This window comes from Sorghum bicolor, chromosome 10 (genome assembly GCF_000003195.3).
Source record: "Sorghum bicolor cultivar BTx623 chromosome 10, Sorghum_bicolor_NCBIv3, whole genome shotgun sequence".
Lineage (NCBI taxonomy): Eukaryota > Viridiplantae > Streptophyta > Magnoliopsida > Poales > Poaceae > Sorghum > Sorghum bicolor.
The window spans coordinates 2868520-2887851 of record NC_012879.2 but is presented as its reverse complement, the minus strand read 5'-3'; the positions used below and the strand labels follow the sequence as shown (position 1 = coordinate 2887851).

General features: G+C 47.4%; 3 protein-coding genes across 4 annotated transcripts; all 3 read left to right on the top strand.

Moving 5' to 3' along the window:
• LOC8068772 lies at positions 265-6491 on the top strand. The gene is made up of 4 exons (XM_021449271.1): positions 265-318; positions 1414-1698; positions 4069-4297; positions 5978-6491. Exons 1-4 carry the CDS (start codon positions 265-267, stop codon positions 6241-6243), a joined length of 834 nt encoding a protein of 277 aa, XP_021304946.1. The 3' UTR covers positions 6244-6491.
• Positions 7389-8093, top strand: LOC110431431. Its single transcript, XM_021450557.1, has one exon. The coding sequence runs from the start codon at positions 7412-7414 to the stop codon at positions 7766-7768; it is 357 nt and encodes a 118-aa protein (XP_021306232.1). The 5' UTR covers positions 7389-7411; the 3' UTR covers positions 7769-8093.
• Positions 11262-18921, top strand: LOC8068771 (iron-sulfur assembly protein IscA, chloroplastic). 2 transcript variants are annotated; one of them, XM_021449143.1, is made up of 3 exons: positions 11262-11560; positions 12842-13069; positions 18508-18921. In XM_021449143.1, the coding sequence occupies exons 1-3, from the start codon at positions 11386-11388 to the stop codon at positions 18681-18683; spliced, it is 579 nt and encodes a 192-aa protein (XP_021304818.1). In that variant the 5' UTR covers positions 11262-11385; the 3' UTR covers positions 18684-18921. The 2 variants fall into 2 exon arrangements, with proteins under 2 accessions (XP_021304818.1, XP_002437821.1); XM_002437776.2 differs by having other exon boundaries at positions 11263-11560; positions 12839-13069.

Here is a 19332-nt window from a genome sequence, read left to right as displayed (position 1 = left end):
CTGCCTCGTGTTTACAATGGCGGAGGTCACGCTTTGGCCGTTGACTGTGCATCAATTTTTTGCTAAATCAAAAGTTGGTTCTTTTGTCCATTCTTGCCGAGAAATGCGGAGCAATTCCAGGCATAGAAATGCTATTAGGGAGACAGATGTGAGGGTCCCTGATGATTTTGAGTATATTTTGACCAAGTATATATATATATACCCAAACAGCTCCAAATCAAACTTGTCATGCGCCTCTGCATTTGCGGCTTTCATTGCGCGTTCATGTCCTGTCCAGATCCACCCACCGAACAAAATATTGGAGCGACGCAGCACAAGGTACCAAACGGTGTGAAACGGATATCTCTACATCAGTGCACAAATCCATCCAATGCAGTGGCGGAGGAAGGATTAAAACTAAGGTATGGCGAAGTTTGTAATATAGATATGAATGGTAACAATGTCTGGCGCATCATCATTCGGTTTACGAAAGCGTGAAAAACACAAATGCCAAAAATTTTGTATCAAAATTAATAGTGTCCGGTGAAGATAGTTATGGGCTCAAGTGGGCCTTGGTAACACATATCATAGAGCCCAAATATAATAACGGTTCACTTGTCCAATTGTGACCTTTCTCCTGCCGAAGGAGCTTCTCTCACAATCAGCCATAGTGAACGCCAAACATAGACGCAAGACCTGCAATTCGCAGTGGATATCCACACCAGAATTGACCTTGCCATATGGGATCCTCCGCCCCTGATCCAATGCATTGCAACCATGATAACAAATGGACCCTAGCCATAGCCGTGCTTCCCCCACCTAGCTCGCCCCTGCTGTCCTTATGTACAACTCCGCGGGGGATCCGGGCAACTTGCATCTATATATTTATTTATGTCCAACAAAATTGATTTTTATATTTTATGATTTTTCTATGGTTTACTATAAGTTTTTAAAGATTTCAGTTGAAATAAATAGAAAAATAAAATACAAAACCGTCTTCAAAATCGGAATAAAATGAATGGTTATAAAAATTAAAGGAGGTGGTCACTTGATTTGAAGTTCATGAGGGAAAAGTTGACTTTTGCAAAAATTGAGGAGATGATGTGGACTATTTTCAGCGTGTAATTTAATTTTTGCCCGAAAACCATATTGAGCCCACTTAAAACGGCCCTTCAGTAGCTCCCCCGAGCCTGTTTATTCAGGCCCAAGAATTTAGCCTGCAGAACCTGGGCCCAGGTCTCGAGTTTGCGCTGCTCTTCAGGCCCACTTAGCCCTGAGCATCGTCGGCCGTTAGATGCCATCGGATGGCTCACATTCTCTCCTCCCGATTTTTTCTGGAGCGGACTGCGGCGGCAGCGACGAGCGCCGACCGCGCGCGGCGGAGGGGGATGGCACCGCCGGCGTTCCTCTCGCCGAAGCACGCGCGCGGCCTAGGCTGCACGCGGCTCCGTCGAGGGGATCCTCGGCGTTGCCCTGTTCGATGAATGCGAGCGGTGCCCACGCTGGACTCTTACGGCGGCTGCTGCGCGCTCCCTCCCCAACTCTTCACACGGCAGCGGCGGAGGTCACCACGGCAACGGCGGTGCACGTGGAGCCGACGGAGAGTGTGCGACGCGGCCAGCGGCGGGTCCACGCGAGGCAATCGGTGCGCAACGTGTCCCTACCGTTTTCTCAGGAGGCCGATGCACCGCCGTCAACGACGACGCGCTCGTCGTTAAGGTAATCCCGCTGCCATGAATCATCAAAAGAGGGGCTAGGGTTAGTGTTTGCTGCATGATCCGTGGCATATGTGTCGAATATTATGTATGAGTTTGGTTACAGAAGAATTGGAAGACGTAAATTTGGTAAGATGATATATAAACGGACTAGGATTACGATTTGTAGTTTCCTTGTAGATAGAATTGTATGTTTTATATAACAGTTTTGACCTGACCTCCACAAACAGCCTCCGTCGACCTCCAACCTTAGAGCTTCGCTACTTCGCCCTCGATGAGCCCCGGCAAGGATGTCTCCGTCCCTCCCCAGTCATCTAGCCTTCCTTCCTCGATTTTCATCGACCACGATGCTGATGTCCGTCCCTGGACTGGGGTGCCGACTCCTGACGCTGACGACAACAACAACGTCCATCTCGATACAGATTCGGCGATGCCGGACTCCTCAGTCACTCCCCGCCATCCCTCACCGGAGCCGAACTCCAGATTCCCTCCTAGCCATCTCTTGCCGGACCCGGGGTCGAACAGATTCCCTCCCGGTCATCCGATGAATCCTGTTCCGGTAGAGCCGAACTCCCGCAATCCCTCATCCTGGGCCTCAGGTTGTTTCTCCTTGTCGTCCAAGCTCCACTTTGATCTACCTTCGAGAATCTGCAGCGGCGGCGGCGTTCCTGCCTGCAGCCGCACCATATATGGGCCGAAAGAAGTTTGGGACAATTTCCACCGTAACCTAAAGGAAGATGAGTTTAAGAGAGTTCTTGCCAAGATCGAGATGATCTACCGTGAGGTGGAGCTTGACAGCGACAAACTGGAGAGCGGCTACTGTTGTTGCTTGGGCCTTCTGAATCCCAAAGCAAACATCCTTGTCAACAGCTTTATTTTCTGCAGCAATGTTGCTTCGTCGCCGGCCGGTAAGGGAGGAGACATGGCCCAGCGGTCGCTAGACGGCCTCATCACCTTCCTAACTTGCCTCTTCCCCTACCTCCCGGTCGCGGAGGCCCTGGCGTACCTTGACGCTGTCGACGCCGACCCCCTTGCCGCCGCTGCCCTCATCATCACCAGACGTGGGCGGAACTACTGCTGGAACTACCGCTGGATGCACCCTACCATTGCCGCCGCCACCATGGCGATGGCCCTCAAATGCGGAGCAGTTGCCGCCCAGCATCCAGACCCATCCCTGCTAGTGAAAGGATGGACGAGTCTTTCACATTACCTGCATCAGATCGCCTGTCCTCTGTCAGTCCCCCGTCCTGACTACATTACTGGGAGTTTCGTACTCGGCAATCTTCGAAATGAATATTGCAATCTTGAGGTCAAAGCTGCGTGGGAACTTGCAGATGACAGGCTTCATGCAAAGCTTAAGTTTTCTAATGGTGGCTTACGCTTCTTACCCACAGGGCTTCCTCCTGTCCGCGCAGCCATGAAGCGCATGCTCCTTGCGAAAATCCATGGATTCTACCTGAAAGCACTGTGCAGTCTCCCCAAGGATGAGCTGACTGAGAGGTATCATCGTGCCTTGGTCATGGGTGGCTACTGCTACGGCCCACTGCAGCCTGTTGCCAACATCATTGTCAACATGATATCGTATGAGCAAAACGTCCCAACAACCAAAAGATTGAAGAAGATAACCATGATCAGCACCGGATTCCTGTGGCGAGTTGCGGCTCGGTCACTCTATGGCCTCATATCCTTCTTGTGCACCCGCTACCCGAGCCTCACACCTGACCATGCCATACAACGCCTGCTGGTGGGAGAGGCCAACTTGCAAGTTGCTGATCCCAATCTCTTTGATACGCCTAGTAGTAGCAACCAAAAGATGGACTGGTCTTCGTGTCCACAGATTGGAACAGGCAAAGACAATGTTCCCATACAGACGAAAGCAGTTAGGAAGGCCTTTGCTAGTGTCCTAGAAGCATATACTGCTGCAGCCACTGCTGCTAAACACCCCAGCCCACCTGCGCAGAAAGAGTTTCTTGGATCACCGAATTCTGTGGAAAAACTCAAGGATGTCTCATATATGGTTTGTTTGGATAATGGTCACCAACTCTCAAATGAAGAATTTGGTTTGCTCTTCATGTTCTTACAAAAGTGCTGCCTATCCTCTGTTGGTACGTTGGACCATCAACAGGAATCTGAACCTACAGTGGTAGGAAAATCAGAATACGCCGAAATATCTCGACGCGTGCACTGTTTCTGGGGTCAGCATGACCGAGTCAGTAGCATGGTCAACGCTGCACTGGAGAAATTCAACAGAACTCATGTTGGTTTCTTCTATTACTCACTCTTATTATTACTTACCTCAGATATATTAGTCTCCTTTTCAGCTATGCCTGGTTTCCATTTTAACCCTCTTCTTCATTGTTGAAATTGATTGCAGGAATCTCAGTATAGCCTTCATATTATCTGTGGTGTTAATGAGCTTGTATCTGGGCCAAAGTTTTGCAAAACCTTTCTGGCGCATCTTCCTTTCAAATATCAACATTACCATATCAACTTTCTGGCGACTCTAGATGCTCAACCTCCAAAGCTCTTCTTTGCTGAATGTAACCTCGATGATCATAATGATACTTGGTGTGTCCCTGTGGAGTGGTCACCCCCAGTTGGTGGTATGCTCTAGTCTCTTATCTCATGGGTCATGGTTTCTATTTTATTATTAAGTCTGGTCAATTAGATTGATCTCTTTCATTCTTACTATATCAATCAATTATGCAATCTGGAATGTCCATTTCGAAATAGAGTTATGCTATTTAACAGCTGCATGATTTGTGGCAAAAGAATTATATATTGGATTGTCTTTGAGATCTACTGCTATGCTTGCTTCATTTGCTTATCTTGAACCCATTTGAACTACAACCTGTTTAGTCATTCACCACAGGTAGAGTAGCAGTATTTGCTGAATTGCTGTGGTTCTCAATCATCTCTAGATCTGCTCTTCTTTTTCCTCTATTTTCTTCTTCAAGATCTAAGGTTTTCCTTAAATTTTCTATGGGTTCGAAACATATTTCATGGATGTGGATGCCGTCTATTGAGTTCTCTTGCTTTTCTTTTTCTTGTGCCTTTTTGTGGTTTAATAAAGTTTGCTTGGTTTTGACTTTTGAGCACTGGTGAGATGACTACACAAATGCTTTCTTTGTTGATTTTCATTTTCTTGTTAGATTTGTTGGGTTAGAGAGAAAGGTACTGCTTAAATTTGTTTTGATTTTAGTTGTTTGTGAAGGAATTTTTTCCGTTTAGTTTTTGAGGGGATTTGAAGGGCAGGCCTGGTGCAAGCGGTAGAGTCTTATCATCTGTGACCGGAAGGTCCTGGGTTCGAGTCGCGGTCTCCTCGCATTGCACTGACACCCTTCCCCAGACCCGCACAGAGCAGGAGCTCTCTGCACTGGGTACACCCTTTAAGTTTGTTAGGGGATTTGAGTTGCTTTTATAAAATTTGCATAGTAACTTTTTATACTCTCATGCATTCTGAGTAGTCCACTGCTAGTGTAATTGCATCATTTTCTCATTTTACATCAGCTGCTCTGTGATAGTAATTTTCACCTACTCCTACATATTGCCATGGATCTTCATATCTGATGTTTATTTCAACGTTGCCATCACACTAAATTGTTGATCTTTTCTATGTAACTTATATGAGCTTCGTTCTTTCTTCTATTTGCTCCTGTGTTATTTGAGTATATTTTTTTTTCACACCGCTAAAACCGAATTTCATTAACGCAGCAACAAAATTACAAAAGTTTTCAGTTCATATCCAACATAACGACATATACCACAGAGAATAATCACATTTCAGACATGTGATCACCAAGGGAACACATGCCTGAAGCCCCGAACACCCGCCACCATTACAAAAAAAAAACTACAAGCACCTGCCATCAACCATATTTGAGTGATTATGACTTTGTGTTTGTTTTAACCTGTTAACATTGATGCGTATCTACTGTCTGTTGGTTACAATTAGGTAGATACACATCACACAAATTATGTGTGCCTACTGATCTGTCATGATTTATTGGTCACATCCTGACAGATTTTCTTATAAAATCTTGCGAAAGATATGTTGATATTCCAGATTCAAAATATAGGGCATATAAGTCAATCTTTAGAAAAGTTGGCAAACAAATTTTTCAAATTTATGCTTGGCTGATAAAGTTAAATCAGTAGATTCTCATTCCACATATCTTCTAGTATGATTTATTTGCTTTGATCTATGATATATTGCAAGAGTAATCGGTGGTCAAAGGACTATATGCATTATTTTATTAATTTATAATGTGTTGCATCTGCAGGACAAGCTCGATGCTTTTATTGTGAGAGTCATGGGAATAGGATCATCCATCCAGCCCTGTCCGTTTTCCATGGGTTTGACTTTGAAGATGCCTTCTTTGGGCCAGATAATAAATATTTTTATGGCAACGACCAGATCATCTTCTTTGAATCTGCATTTATGGAATGGGTGAATGTTGTGGAAGAAGATGCTATATACAACGATTACCGGCTTCGTGATGACGATGGTAATGGACACTACTCCTCCAAGCTTTTACGACTTGATTGAGTATGCTTTTGCGTGAAGCTCACATGGCGCAACAGGAGACGTCACCCATAGCCTGAAGGCCCGACGCGCATGGAGAGTGGCTGACAAGCAACCAGCGCGTGCACGTAGTTTGTGTAGCTCAGGATTAGTCAGTTTCCTTCTTTTGATACTTTACCTTAGAAGATGATCATCGTCGAGAGATCAAACTTTAATTATGTGGTTATTTTTGGTTGAAGTATGCTGTTATATGAAGTACTATATTAAGGTCCTATTTGGTACAGCTCACAACAGCTTCATGAGCTGTTGTGAGCTTTTTTTTTTTTTGCCAAACACTTGTTTCCAAAAACAGCTTCATGAGTGAGCTGTTTTTCTTCTCTCACAAAAACATGAGTGAGATGAAGCTGAAAAAAGTAGCTAATTGCAGCTCTCTCCCTCATTTATTTCTCCCATCTATATAAGAAGTAGTTGGTAAAGCTATTTTACCAAACACTTTTTCTAAAGTAGCTTAGCTAAAACAGCTTTACTAGTGAAGTTGAGCTATGCCAAACAGGGCCTAGTTATCTCTACCTTGGATGATTGATCATCGGGAGAAGTTGGTGTATTGTATAATTGTGTTTAGTATGCATGCTGGTGTGTGGACTGTGAAGTACTATATCATGTCAAATTCTCTCAAGCTAAAATGCGCACGTCTCCTGCCGCGGGATCTTCATCTTTGCTCCCCTAGTTTCCCGCTTATGGCCTTCATTCCTTGCTCCCCTTCTCCTCGTGGCCTCGATTCGATTATTCATCACAAAGCTCAGAGGGCATCCACCATTGTCCACTGGTACCCTTTTGCATCTCTGAAAGCTATGCTGCCTCTTTTCATGAGCATGGGCGTCACGACTCACGAGCAACCGTGCGTGGAACTCACCGTGCGACGGCGTCACGAGTGATGTGGCGCTCCTACACGACAGTTTCTTCTAGGAACATCCTACAGACTCCGACTCGAGCCTTTTTCCGGATTTCTATACTAGCTGATTCCAGAATCTTTGGCGTGTTTCCTGAAATCACTAGAACGGTGGAAGAAACTGTTCCAGTTACTCCCTTGCTCTCTCCGCATTCTTCGCCGAGGCGTCTCTCTCTATATATAGAGAGAGATGCATGCGTCGGGAAACAATTCGAGGATGCAAAAGTGCCAGAAAAGCGATACATGGACTTGCACCGCCACGGCGTACTACTGACCACGCTGGGCTTCGCCGCGCTGACGGGCAACTCGGCGCTGGCCATCTACCGCTCTCGCGACGACCCGCGCGCCGTCGCGTTCGTGGCCGGCGCCTACGGAGGCATCGCGCTGCTCTTCCACTTCCTGCGCAAGTTCGAGCGAGGGGACGACGGCGGCAGGACCACCAGGGCGGCGGTCTGGGTGCTCACCACGCTGCTCACGGCCATGTTCGCCGCCAGGGTCGCCCCGATGATGATGCCGCCGGTCGTCGGCGCCTTGGTGTACCTGATGGCGGCCGGAACCGCTGGGGCTGGATTCTGGGCCTTGTTTCTCCGTCGCCATTGATGTGCGGAGGACATACAGATGATGATGATGCCGGCCGGTGCGCATATTCATACGCGCGACACTGGACAGGAGGAGTAGCAAAAAATTCTCTTTACATACCTTCGTTTTTCTTTTTCCAGATGTTTGATTAATTGGCGAGAGATCGCCTTTTAAAACAGAAAGAAATTTAGTATTATAAATCGCTGCAATAAAGCAGGCTTTTATCACCACAACGATAAAAGCAGAGGCACGTAATAATTAACTTAACTACATGTGTGTGTCTATATATATATATATATGTAATAGCTAATAATAAAGACGCTTGTACAGCAGAAAAGCTTTCCCTACTCCATCAACGAAAATTAATTAGTAGTAGTTGTCAAAACCCACGCTGGCCTTAATAAAACGATCGATGGTCATTCGTCGCCTGCAATCTCAACCTCCTCGTAGGCGCAGCCGTTGTTGATGTACTGCAGTATCATATCAGGTCATCGTCGCGCTGATGGTTCTTATGGATGATCGGGACAGCCTTCTCATAGGCCCGGCTCAGTTCCACCCTTGAGCCATCGTCGTCAGCCCTAGGTTTCCACGCCGGGAAGTCGCCACGAGGGGTGCACGCCTTTTGCCGCATGAGATTGAGGATGCAGGCCTCGGGCACCGGCACTAGCTTCTTCTTCGTCTTCCTCGTCGGCCCCGCCGCTGCTGGCTTGGTGTTGATCGTCGTCGATCGGCACGTCTACCGCCGCCGCCTCGTTGCCGCTTGTTGCTGCTGCTCCGGTCTCCGCCATCATCGTGCGCGATGGAGACTTCGGAGCAAAATTAAAGATGGAGAATTCGGAGGGAGAGCTCACCTTTGTCATTATGGATGCAGAAGCCAAATCTTTTTTCTGTTCGTTAAGCTAGATGCAGCATGTCCAACACAATGCCACACCAATCATCAAAATTTAGTCAAACATCAAAACTTAGTCTGTTGAAGGACTATGAGGAGGTAGCTTATGAATTGTAGTGCAAAATCGTCATCTTGACACACCTACAATTCAAGAAAGAAACAAACAGGTTATCAAAAAGGAACTGCAAGAAAGCCCCTACCCATAGACAACGGTCAAGCTGGAGAGCAAATGGTCAGCGTCACCTACCACGATCGACGATGGGGATCCCCGCTGCGACAAGCCATGACGCCCCCACACCGTGGTTGACCACGGCTCAAGTGCCTCCAGGCACAGCGGCCCTAGAGCATCTCCTCGGGGGCTCGCTAATGGATTCGGTGCCAGCTACGTGAATGGTGTAGGGGCGGGGCGGGGCAGCGGCATTGGTTATGTGGAATCGGCGGGTGGGCGAGGAGCCGGAGGAGCGGAAGGGAATCCTGTCGTTGCACACGGATGGAGACTTCGGGTTCAGATCGCGCGAGGAGGCTCTCTGGTACGGCGATTGCGCCGGCATTGAGCAGAAGGCGGCGGTGCTGGCAGCGCTGACGGTGGCGATGGCTGTCTAGGGCGTCGTGAAGTCGGGGGCATCGGGCGGCGGACGAATCTCTAGGATCTTTGCGCGGGGGAGCGAGATAACGCCGGGTCATGCGGGGAGCGAGACTAAGGCCCTGTTTGGTTCACCAACTAAATTTTAGCTAGCTAAAATTATTTTAGCTACTCTTGAATGACTAATGGAACTAAACTATTTTAGCTTTTTTTAGTCAATGTGTTTGGAACTTTAGCTACTAAAGTGACTAAAGTTTAGCTAGCTAAAATTTAGTTGGTGGAACCAAACAGGGCCTGAATCGTGAAAAGGCAGACAGAGTTGTGCGAGGCGTGGCCGGGTGCGGGGGAGCAAGCGCATGGCTGGACGCCACACCGATCCAACCTGGCGGCGCAAAAAGTCTTGCGGGGACAACATTCGCACGAGTGGCAGATGGACGAACGAAGAAAATGGTTGCACTAGAAAAGTCCGCTCTTTAATTTTTTTAGTTGTAGGAGAAAAGGATATAGTCGATGAAAAATCCAAATACAGGTTCACCGTTCAAGATTTTACCTAGCTAGATGAGATGAGGGGGGAAAATGGGTATCCAAAGAGACCACACAAAATTGCCCTGCGCAATGTCCTCATTTTTTTGTCTTTCACTTAGGCCTTGTTTAGATGCACCCAAAAACCCAAAACTTTACAAGATTCTCCATCACATCGAATCTTGCGGCACATGCATGGAACATTAAATATAGATAAAAAATATAACTAATTGCACAGTTACCTATAAATCACGAGACGAATCTTTTAAGCCTAGTTGCTCCATGATTGGATAATATTTGTCAAATAAAAATGAAAGTGCTACAGTGTAAAAATCCAAAAAGTTTCTGGATCTAAACAAACTTTTAATCGAAGCTTGCAATTTATAATAAGTTAGGTTACAACATGATTTACCATCCTATACACAACGATAATAGAGGAATTTTGTATAGGCCTTGTTTAGTTCGCAAAAAAATTTACAAAATTTTTTAGATTCTTCTCACGTCGAATCTTGTGGCACATGCATTAAGTATTAAATGTAGATAAAATAAATAACTAATTGCACAATTTACTTGTAATTTGTAGGACGAATCTTTTAAGTCTAGTTAGTCTATAATTAGACAATATTTGTCAAATACAAATGAAAGTGCTATATTGTCTATTTTATAAAAAAATTAAGAACTGAACAAGTCACAAGACAAGTATCCACCGTGAGATTTTTATGGTGATTTTTGTTAACTTTGCGATTTAACGGCTTATAGTCCTTCAGTTCAGATGTGCTCGGTTATATATATAAAATTAGGGGGTTCATCGATCCAAATACAAGAAAATTTAGATGTGATAGCTACTCTAGCTAATTTATGAGCCACTTTATTGGCTTTCCAATTACAATGTTCTATAGTTATTGAAACAAACTATTTCTGAAGCTGATTATATTCGTCATAAACGGGAACACTTGCCGTAGCTGAGAAACCATCATGCATCATTATCTCTGCTACCTCCACACGGTGGTAGAGTTTATTTACCTGTATGGCTCGCAACTCCAACAGTTTGCTAAAAGTACTTGGCATTCTAGGATTTTTACCAAAACCACAAAAAATAGCCTCCAACAAGTTGGCAAAACTATTTGGCAATTTTGTGAGCTTGGCAAAATTCCCCCTTCACTTGGCAAATATGCCAAGTCCTCCATCACTTGGCATCACGTGTATCCCAATTTTCCAATTAGTTTTGCCAACTTGTTGGAGGCTCAATTTTGTGATTTTGGCAAAAAATCCTAGGATGCCAAGTTCTTTTGCCAAGCCCAAATAGCAAACTGTTGGAGAAGGCCACTTTTTTCACTTGACATTTGGTTTTAAGACTTGGTAAAAATATAATTTTGTCAATTGAGTTTTAGCAAACTATTGGAGTTGTAACTGACCATTGCTTTTTTATCTTTGTAGACATCAGCACGTGGTAAAATATCTCACGGCGGGTCGGCGGCCCGCTGAGGCCGACGCGAAAATGCTCCAGGCCTCCACGAATCTGGGCGGCCCACCACCACACCAGATTTTTCTTCCTGTTGCTTCCTCGGTTGCTCCTCTCCTCTGCTTCCGTCCCTCCCCGCGTCGCCTGCTTCTCCCCACAACCAAACACACAACAAATCCGCCATGGCGCTCGCCTCCGGCACGTCCCGCCTCCTGCTGGGTCGCCCCGCCGGCACCGCGCGGCTCCACCTCGCCGTCTCCTCATCCTCCCCCGCCTCTTCGATCCGCTTCCGCCGCGGCGCTGGTGCCGGCGGCGGCAGGGCGGCCGTCGTCTCCCTCCGCGCCCCCGCGCCTCCAGGTACGTCCGTGGTCAACCCAGGATGTGTTTCTTTTCCCCGCGTACTAATTAGAAGTAGTTGGGTTATGCACTTATGCTCTTGGCAAATGATTTGGGTTTGGGGGTTGTGGAGACGTATGAAAACTGAACTCTGTTTGATCCGTGATGCTCTGGCTTTTGGATACGGTCACAGTCACAGGGACGATAGTCGATATGGATATATTACGTGCAAGACTCTTTCAGAGCAAGCTTAGCTTCTTAGCCGCAGAGATTATGAATGAAATGCTTTAAATCGGCTGTCTGCAGACCAGTCTCAATGCATGTTTCATGAGAGTGTCATGCACATTAAATAGGGTGCCACGTAAGCATAATTGCTGACTTGGCAGAGTCATTAAATGAAGTAGTTTCATCAGATGAGAGAGGAGTTTCATCTCCATGAAACTCCCGTGGCTCGGTTACCTAGTTTATAGTCTTGGTAACTGTGCCATGAAACTATGTATTGAGACTGGTCTAAGATACATTCTGCTTAAACAGAATTCCAATTAAGCACGCTTATCGCAATCTGCTATTGCCTTTCGCGTATAATCGAGGAGGAAAATGCCTTTTTGCAGTAATATGAATTAGCTTTTCTATTGGCTACCCTAGTGCTCAGTTCAATGCTTGGTAGTTCCAACCTTGTTTCTTTTATTGCCAAAATGCCAAGTTATCCGCATTCAATTTATCCTAAAATCACAGAGGTTTAAAACTTCACTGCTTTCAGAGAAGTAGAAAGCCTCAGACATAGTACTAGTTCCCAAGTAGTACATCTTGTAATCTTATAAATCCCAAGGACTGTGGTACATGACAGTTTTACTTGGGATGGATTTACCTGGATTTTGTTTCCTTTTTTCTTCAAGCCACAAGTAAAACTTCCCCTTTCTAAAGCTGTGTAATGTGCAAATACAATACTCATGAGTCACAACCTCTATAATTGTCAACTAGTAGCATGTTTTATTCATTACAAAAGTTGCAACTGTCACTGCAGTAAGCATTTGTTTCTGATGTTCATGATTGGTAAGCGGTAGGTCAATCTGAACTTCAATATTTTGTCCTTAACATGACAACAACATTGATCCATGAGCATTTTTTACTGCCAACAAACACAACCATGGAGCTGTAGATTGAAGTGGACTTCAATTATTGATTCTAACATCATTCATGTTAAAGTTTCCAATAATAGCAAAAAAGAAAAAAAAACATGTACACAATTCTGCTCATGCTCCATTTAACATTAAGTCATTCATTGATTATATTTTGCAGCAGCGGCGGCAGCAGCAGCAACATCTGGTAGCATTGCTCCAGCAATTTCATTGACTGAAAAGGCCTTGAAACATCTGAACAAAATGAGGGCTGAACGGAATGAAGATTTGTGCTTGAGAATTGGAGTGAAACAGGGTGGATGCTCAGGCATGTCTTACACCATGGAGTTTGAAAGTCGAGCGAATGCCAGCCCTGATGATTCTGTTGTAGAGTATGATGGTTTTGCAATAGGTAACTGCCTTAACCTGGCTGTGGCTATTCTACACCCTAGGTGTAGAATTTCTACACCGCAAGCCAAATTTGAGCAGAAAAAATACTGAGCAGTACTGAACATCGTTCAGTATCATCCAACACTACACTCAGGACCACGAAATACTGAACAATACTGAAACACGAAAACTGAGCGATACTGAATTTTGCTCAGTATAACAGTTTGGTGTAGAATAGTATTCTACACCTAGAGTGTAGAATAGCACTTATATACTGAGCGATACTGAATTGTTCAGTATTTCGTGGTCCTGAGTGTTGGACAAGTTGAACTGAACACTCTCCAGTACTGCTCAGTATTTTTTCTATTCAGTTTTGACTTGCGGTGTAGAATAGCGCTACCATATATATATATTTATTTATTTATTTTTCCTGAGTGAGGATGGCCCTCATCTCCATTAACCACAGCGAAAAAACAAGGTTTTTACTAGTAATTAGACAGGAAAGAAACACTAAACAGGAAGCCACTAACGAAATCAACCAAGGCCAAGCTTGCAACATGGACGCATGGCACTAAACTACCTGATTCAGATAGAAGCTACCAACTAAGAAGACCCCAACAGTACAAAACCTTCTACCACAAAACAATCTGGTTACCAAAACAACCAAACGGCCAAGTCTTGTTCCTACAGTTGGACATGAACTTCGCCGGTTCACCTGTTGCTCGTTCCTCTGCTTTCTTGTCAACCTCCAGGTTTCAGCTCCTTCTGCCCTCTCATGCACTGGAGCCTCCATGGATCTGATTTTCTGGAGGCGAAGTTGTACCAGATGTAGGTTTCAACACCAGGAGCTGTGTTGCGGTGTTGAGCATTGTCCACGCTCCCTCCATAATCACCTTCTGCATTTCATCTGGATATAAACCTGCCCAATATTCCACCAGCATGTCTCTACTGTATTCTTAATCAGTTTATTCTCAAATCATGCCCTGTTTTGGGCTTTCCAGATAGCCCAGCTTATTTATGCAACACCCAACACATTGTTGGCATGAACTGGATTGCAAACATAGGATTGAACTGCCAGAGGGCAGCTTGGCCAAGAGAGGCCGCTTGGATTGTATTGAATTGCAAAACCAGAACCACACCATACAAGGGTGAGGGGGCTGCTGCATATATAGCTTAGAGGGCAGACAGCACCCCAACATACCCTGACAGACTAGAGATGCTGTCCACCAGCAACTTGGTTGCCAAGGCACCATATTCAACTTGGCTGCCAAGGAACCTATTAGGTAATTAAAACAATTACAGCAAAGTAAATTACAGCAAAGTAAAGATAACTAGGCTAACACTAGGCTAACCCTGTCAATTCTCCCCCTTAGCCTTGTGTGCCTTGGGGATGATCTGCCTAAAGCCAATTCTTCCCCTCATCTCCTGGAATTTTGCCTTGCCCAGAGACTTGGTCAGAATGTCAGCGAGCTGATCAGTAGTAGACACATGCTCAGCTTTGATGGTTCCATCTTCCAGGCAGCTTCTAAGGAAATGATACTTAATCCTGATGTGCTTGCTCTTCTCATGGAAGACTGGATTATTGGCCAGAGCAAGTGCTGATTTGCTGTCCATCTTCAGTTCCACCACCTCGACACCTCTGCCAAGGAGCTCAGCCAGCAGCCGTGACAGCCACAGTGCTTGAGTAGCAGCAGTGGAAGCAGCAATGTATTCAGCTTCACAGCTTGAGAGAGCCACCACCTTCTGCTTGATGGAATGCCAGCTGACCAGGCAGCTGCCGAGGAAGAAGAGTGATCCACTCGTACTTTTGCTCGTATCAACGTCGCCGGCAAGATCACTGTCGGTGTAGCCGATGAAGCGAGTGCCGCCTGGAGCCTTGGTGTAGTGGAGGCCGAAATCAAGTGTACCAGCGAGATAGCGCAGGATTCGCTTGACTGCCCCTTGATGCTCAACTGTCGGCCGCTCCATGAACCGACTCACATAGCCGACGGCGTAGGCCAGATCAGGGCGAGTGTGCACCAGGTAGCGCAGGCTTCCAATGAGGCGCCGGTAGTGAGTGGGGTCGACCTGAGCAGCTGTGCTGTTCTTGCTCAGTCGAAGGCGCTCCTCCATCGGAGTGTTGGCAGGATTGCAGCCATCCATGCCCCCCAACTCAAGAATCCTCTTGGCATAGTGAGTTTGCCTCAGAGTGATCCCGGTGGCATCCTGGTGCACTTCGACGCCGAGGTAGAAGCTGAGTGCGCCGAGGTCGCTCATGTCGAAGGTCTTCTTCATCTGAGCCTTGAACGCCTCTACTTCACCTTCTTCGGCGCCGGTGATGATCAGATCGTCGACGTAGACGCCGACAAGCAGGACAGTGCGCCCACTGCCCCGCCTGTACATCGCCGCTTCGTGGGCGCTCTGCTGGAAGCCCATGGCCTTCAAGGTGCCGTCCAGCTTTGCGTTCCATGCGCGCGGAGCTTGCCGCAGGCCGTAGAGAGCCTTGTGCAGCCTGTAGACCTTCCCTTCTTCTCCGGCGACGGTGTAGCCTGGCGGCTGCTTCACATACACCTCCTCCTTGAGGTCGCCATTAAGGAAGGCGGACTTGACGTCCATATGGTGGACACGCCACCCTTCTTGAGCCGCCAGCGCGAGGAGGACCCAAACAGACTCCATGCGTGCCACTGGAGCAAACGCATCGTCGAAGTCGATCCCTTCTTGCTGGACGAAGCCGCGCGCCACGAGCCTGGCCTTGTGCTTGATCACCGCGCCCAGCTCGTTCTTCTTGAGCTTGAACACCCACTTCAGAGAAATGGGGCGATGACCGGCAGGAAGATTGACCAGCTCCCAGACTCCACCGACGCAAGCTCCTGCTCCATTGCCGCTCGCCAGGCAGGGTCTTCCTTGGCCTCGGCGTAGCTGGCCGGTTCTCCGGCGTGCATCAGGTGGAGCTCGGCGAAGAGGCGCGGGGGAGGCTCTGGTGTAGGTGCGTCGCCCAAGATGTTGCCCACCGTGCGATATCGCAGTGGCTCATCATCGTCGTGGAAGGCGTCGAGGCGGTCTTCATCTTCTTCAAGCGGAGTGACAAACTCCACGCGGCCATCGTCCTCAGCTGGACCTGATGATGCCGTTGGTGTTGAAGATGAAGCAGAGCCCGACGATGGTGGCGCAGGGGAAGCAGGGCGTGGTGGCGCTGTTGGTGATGGCGACGGTGTCCGGGCAGAGGGCCCAATTGGAGTTGGCTCTCTCTGCTCGAACTCCCCCGGAGCTTGACTTGCCGACGAGGAATCTTCAGGAGCCCCTCCTTGATCTCCCGGCATCCAGAGCTCGACGGTGAACTCGCTCCCTGCTGCTGCTGAGCATCCTGCGCCCGGAGTGGACCAATCCCAGCCGCGACCTTCATCAAAGACCATGTCACGGCTTACCTTGACCCGCTGCGTGGCCGGATCAAGGATCCGGTAAGCTTTTGCCCCTTCTGCGTAGCCGATGAAGACGCCCGGCTTCCCGCGGTCGTCGAGCTTGCGCAACTGGCCCAAGTCCTTGACGTAGGCGACGCAGCCGAAGACCTTGAGATGGCTCACCGACGGCGCGCGCCCGTGCCAGGCCTCGTACGGGGTCTTGCCCAGCAAGCTCTTGGTCGGCGATCGGTTGAGCAGATGTACCGCCGTCACGACCGCTTCTCCCCAGTACTTGGCCGGCAGCCTCCTCTGCTTCAGCAGCGCACGGGCGGTGGCAACCACAGTCTGATTGCGGCGCTCAACCACTCCGTTCTGCTGCGGCGAGTGAGGTGCGCTGAAGTGGCGTCGAACACCTTCGCCGGCGCAGTAGTCCGCGAACTCGGCGACGGTGAACTCCCCGCCGTTGTCGGTGCGCAGAGCCTTCAGCGCGTGTCCGCTCTCCTTCTCTGCTTCCGCCTTGATCATCTTCACAGCGTCCCAGAGCTGGCGGGTCTGCATCTTGAGTCGCATGAGCGTGCTCCACTCATGGTAGTTCGACTTCGTCAGCATCGGCCATGGAGTCCCCGCGCCGCCGTCCTTGTACACCGTCTGGACCACCGGAGATCCGCAACGGCCTCCGCGTCCTCGACGGCGAGCGGGCGACGGAGATTGAGCCCGGCGATGCCGCTCAGGGCTCCGCTCAGGGCTCCCGCGGCGCGGATCAGGGCTCCTCCGCCCGTACACGCGCGGCTCCCGGTCCACCTCCGCACGGAGAGCCGCGGCCGTGGCGGCCGCCTCCTGAGCTGCTGCTGCTGCCTCTCGCGCCGCCTGTGCTGCCTGCGCGGCTGCGGCCTCTGCCGCTGCCAAGCGCCTGGCGCGATCGCCTCCTGGGTTCACCACGGCGCCAGCCTCTGGTTAGGCGCCCGCGGCGGCGGCGGCTGCGGCTTGTGCTGCTCTGGCTCTCTGGCTTGAGGTAGACATGGCCCCTAGGATCTCTAAACCTTGCTCTTGATACCAATTGTTGGCATGAACTGGATTGCAAACATAGGATTGAACTGCCAGAGGGCAGCTTGGCCAAGAGAGGCCGCTTGGATTGTATTTTATTGCAAAACCAGGACCACACCATACAAGGGTGAGGGGGCTGCTGCATATATAGTTTAGAGGGCAGACAGCACCCCAACATACCCTGACAGCTTCTAACAGACTAGAGATGCTGTCCACCAGCAACTTGGTTGCCAAGGCACCATATTCAACTTGGCTGCCAAGGAACCTATTAGGTAATTAAAACAATTACAGCAAAGTAAAGATAACTAGGCTAACACTAGGCTAACCCTGTCACACATACCCTTTATTCTTGAACCCAAAGTCAGTATTGTTGCAAGTTCATGTGAATATTAACAGCACCAAAGCACTTGGCTATGGTTCTCCACACATGTCACATGGTACTAAAAAAACAAGTGAGAAGCAGTTTCCTCTTGCTCACAGAAGTAACATTTGGAACCCTGTACCGAATTTCTTTTGATCATATTGTCCCGGGCCACTTGGCTATGATGCAGTACTGATTTAAAGAATGGTTACTGTTTCTAGAATTCAGCCTTTGAATATCAGAGTTCTCAGTGTTGCTTCTGCCTTGGCTGAACTCTAAAGTATAATTGCTCAAAAAGTTACTATTGCTTTTAAGTTCGATTGTTGGCGATGACGATGCATTAATAGAGAAAAGAAACTTGGCATTTCCTGTTTGAATTGCAAGGCATGCTAAGTGAACCTGATAGAGTAACAGGTTAACAGGTCAGCGAGATCTTCCTCCTGCACCTGTGAAGTTACTTTAGGACTCAATGTCCTGCTTCCGAACACTTGCTGACTGCTGTAATATAGGCAATTTTTCATACCTTCCATCTCAACTGATTGCGACTCTATGTATTCAGAATGAACCAATTCTAATAGCATACATCTATAGACAGATTTTAAGAACTTCATCTGAACTGATTAACTCTCTATTCAGAATGAACCGATTCTAACAGCATGTATTTCTTTGGTTCTGCAGTCTGTGACCCCAAAAGCCTTCTTTTCATGTTTGGAATGGAGCTGGACTACAGTGATGCGCTCATTGGTGGTGGCTTCCATTTCCAGAATCCAAACGCAACAAAAACCTGTGGGTGCGGCAAATCTTTTGCGACTGGGAAAGAAACCGAGGCCGCAGCAACTGCTTGCAACAACTAGAGTAGCGAAATAATGATAGCAAAATGTGATGTAACATGTTATATAGCTTGCTCCTATTGAAGTCCCGTGGCTACACCACAATACAGAAGGCATAGAATTCAAAGAAAGTACACCATTATCAATGGCCCCCATATTTCAGCTTTTCTTGTATGGCGATCATTCTGAATCTGAAGTCCTTAAACTTGTGTTATGGTCCCTGAACTCTCAAAAAGTATTTTCAGGTATCTAAGCTTGTCTTGACGTGTCATCCACGCATAGAACTCCTAAAATTTTATTTTTAGGTTCTTATAAACTTGTCACAGTATACCTTCTGATCCGGAGGAGCTCCAATCAACTCACATGCTCTAGTGCTCCATCTACATGTTCTCTCGCTTCTAGCTCCATCTTTATGTTCACTCTCCACGTTGGAATCTAGGGTGGCACATTATGTTCACTCTTTCTACTAACCGGTCCTAAAATGAGTGTCACTTTGGGTTCCATTTTAGTCAAATTAAGTTTGATTAAATTTGTAAAAAAATATTAGTAATATATTTATCTCTAAATAAATATATTATAAAAATGTATTCAATATTTAATTAAATGATTTTTATTGTAATATTAATGATTTCTTTTATATGTATTCTGTTAAAGTTAAAATATTTAATTTTTC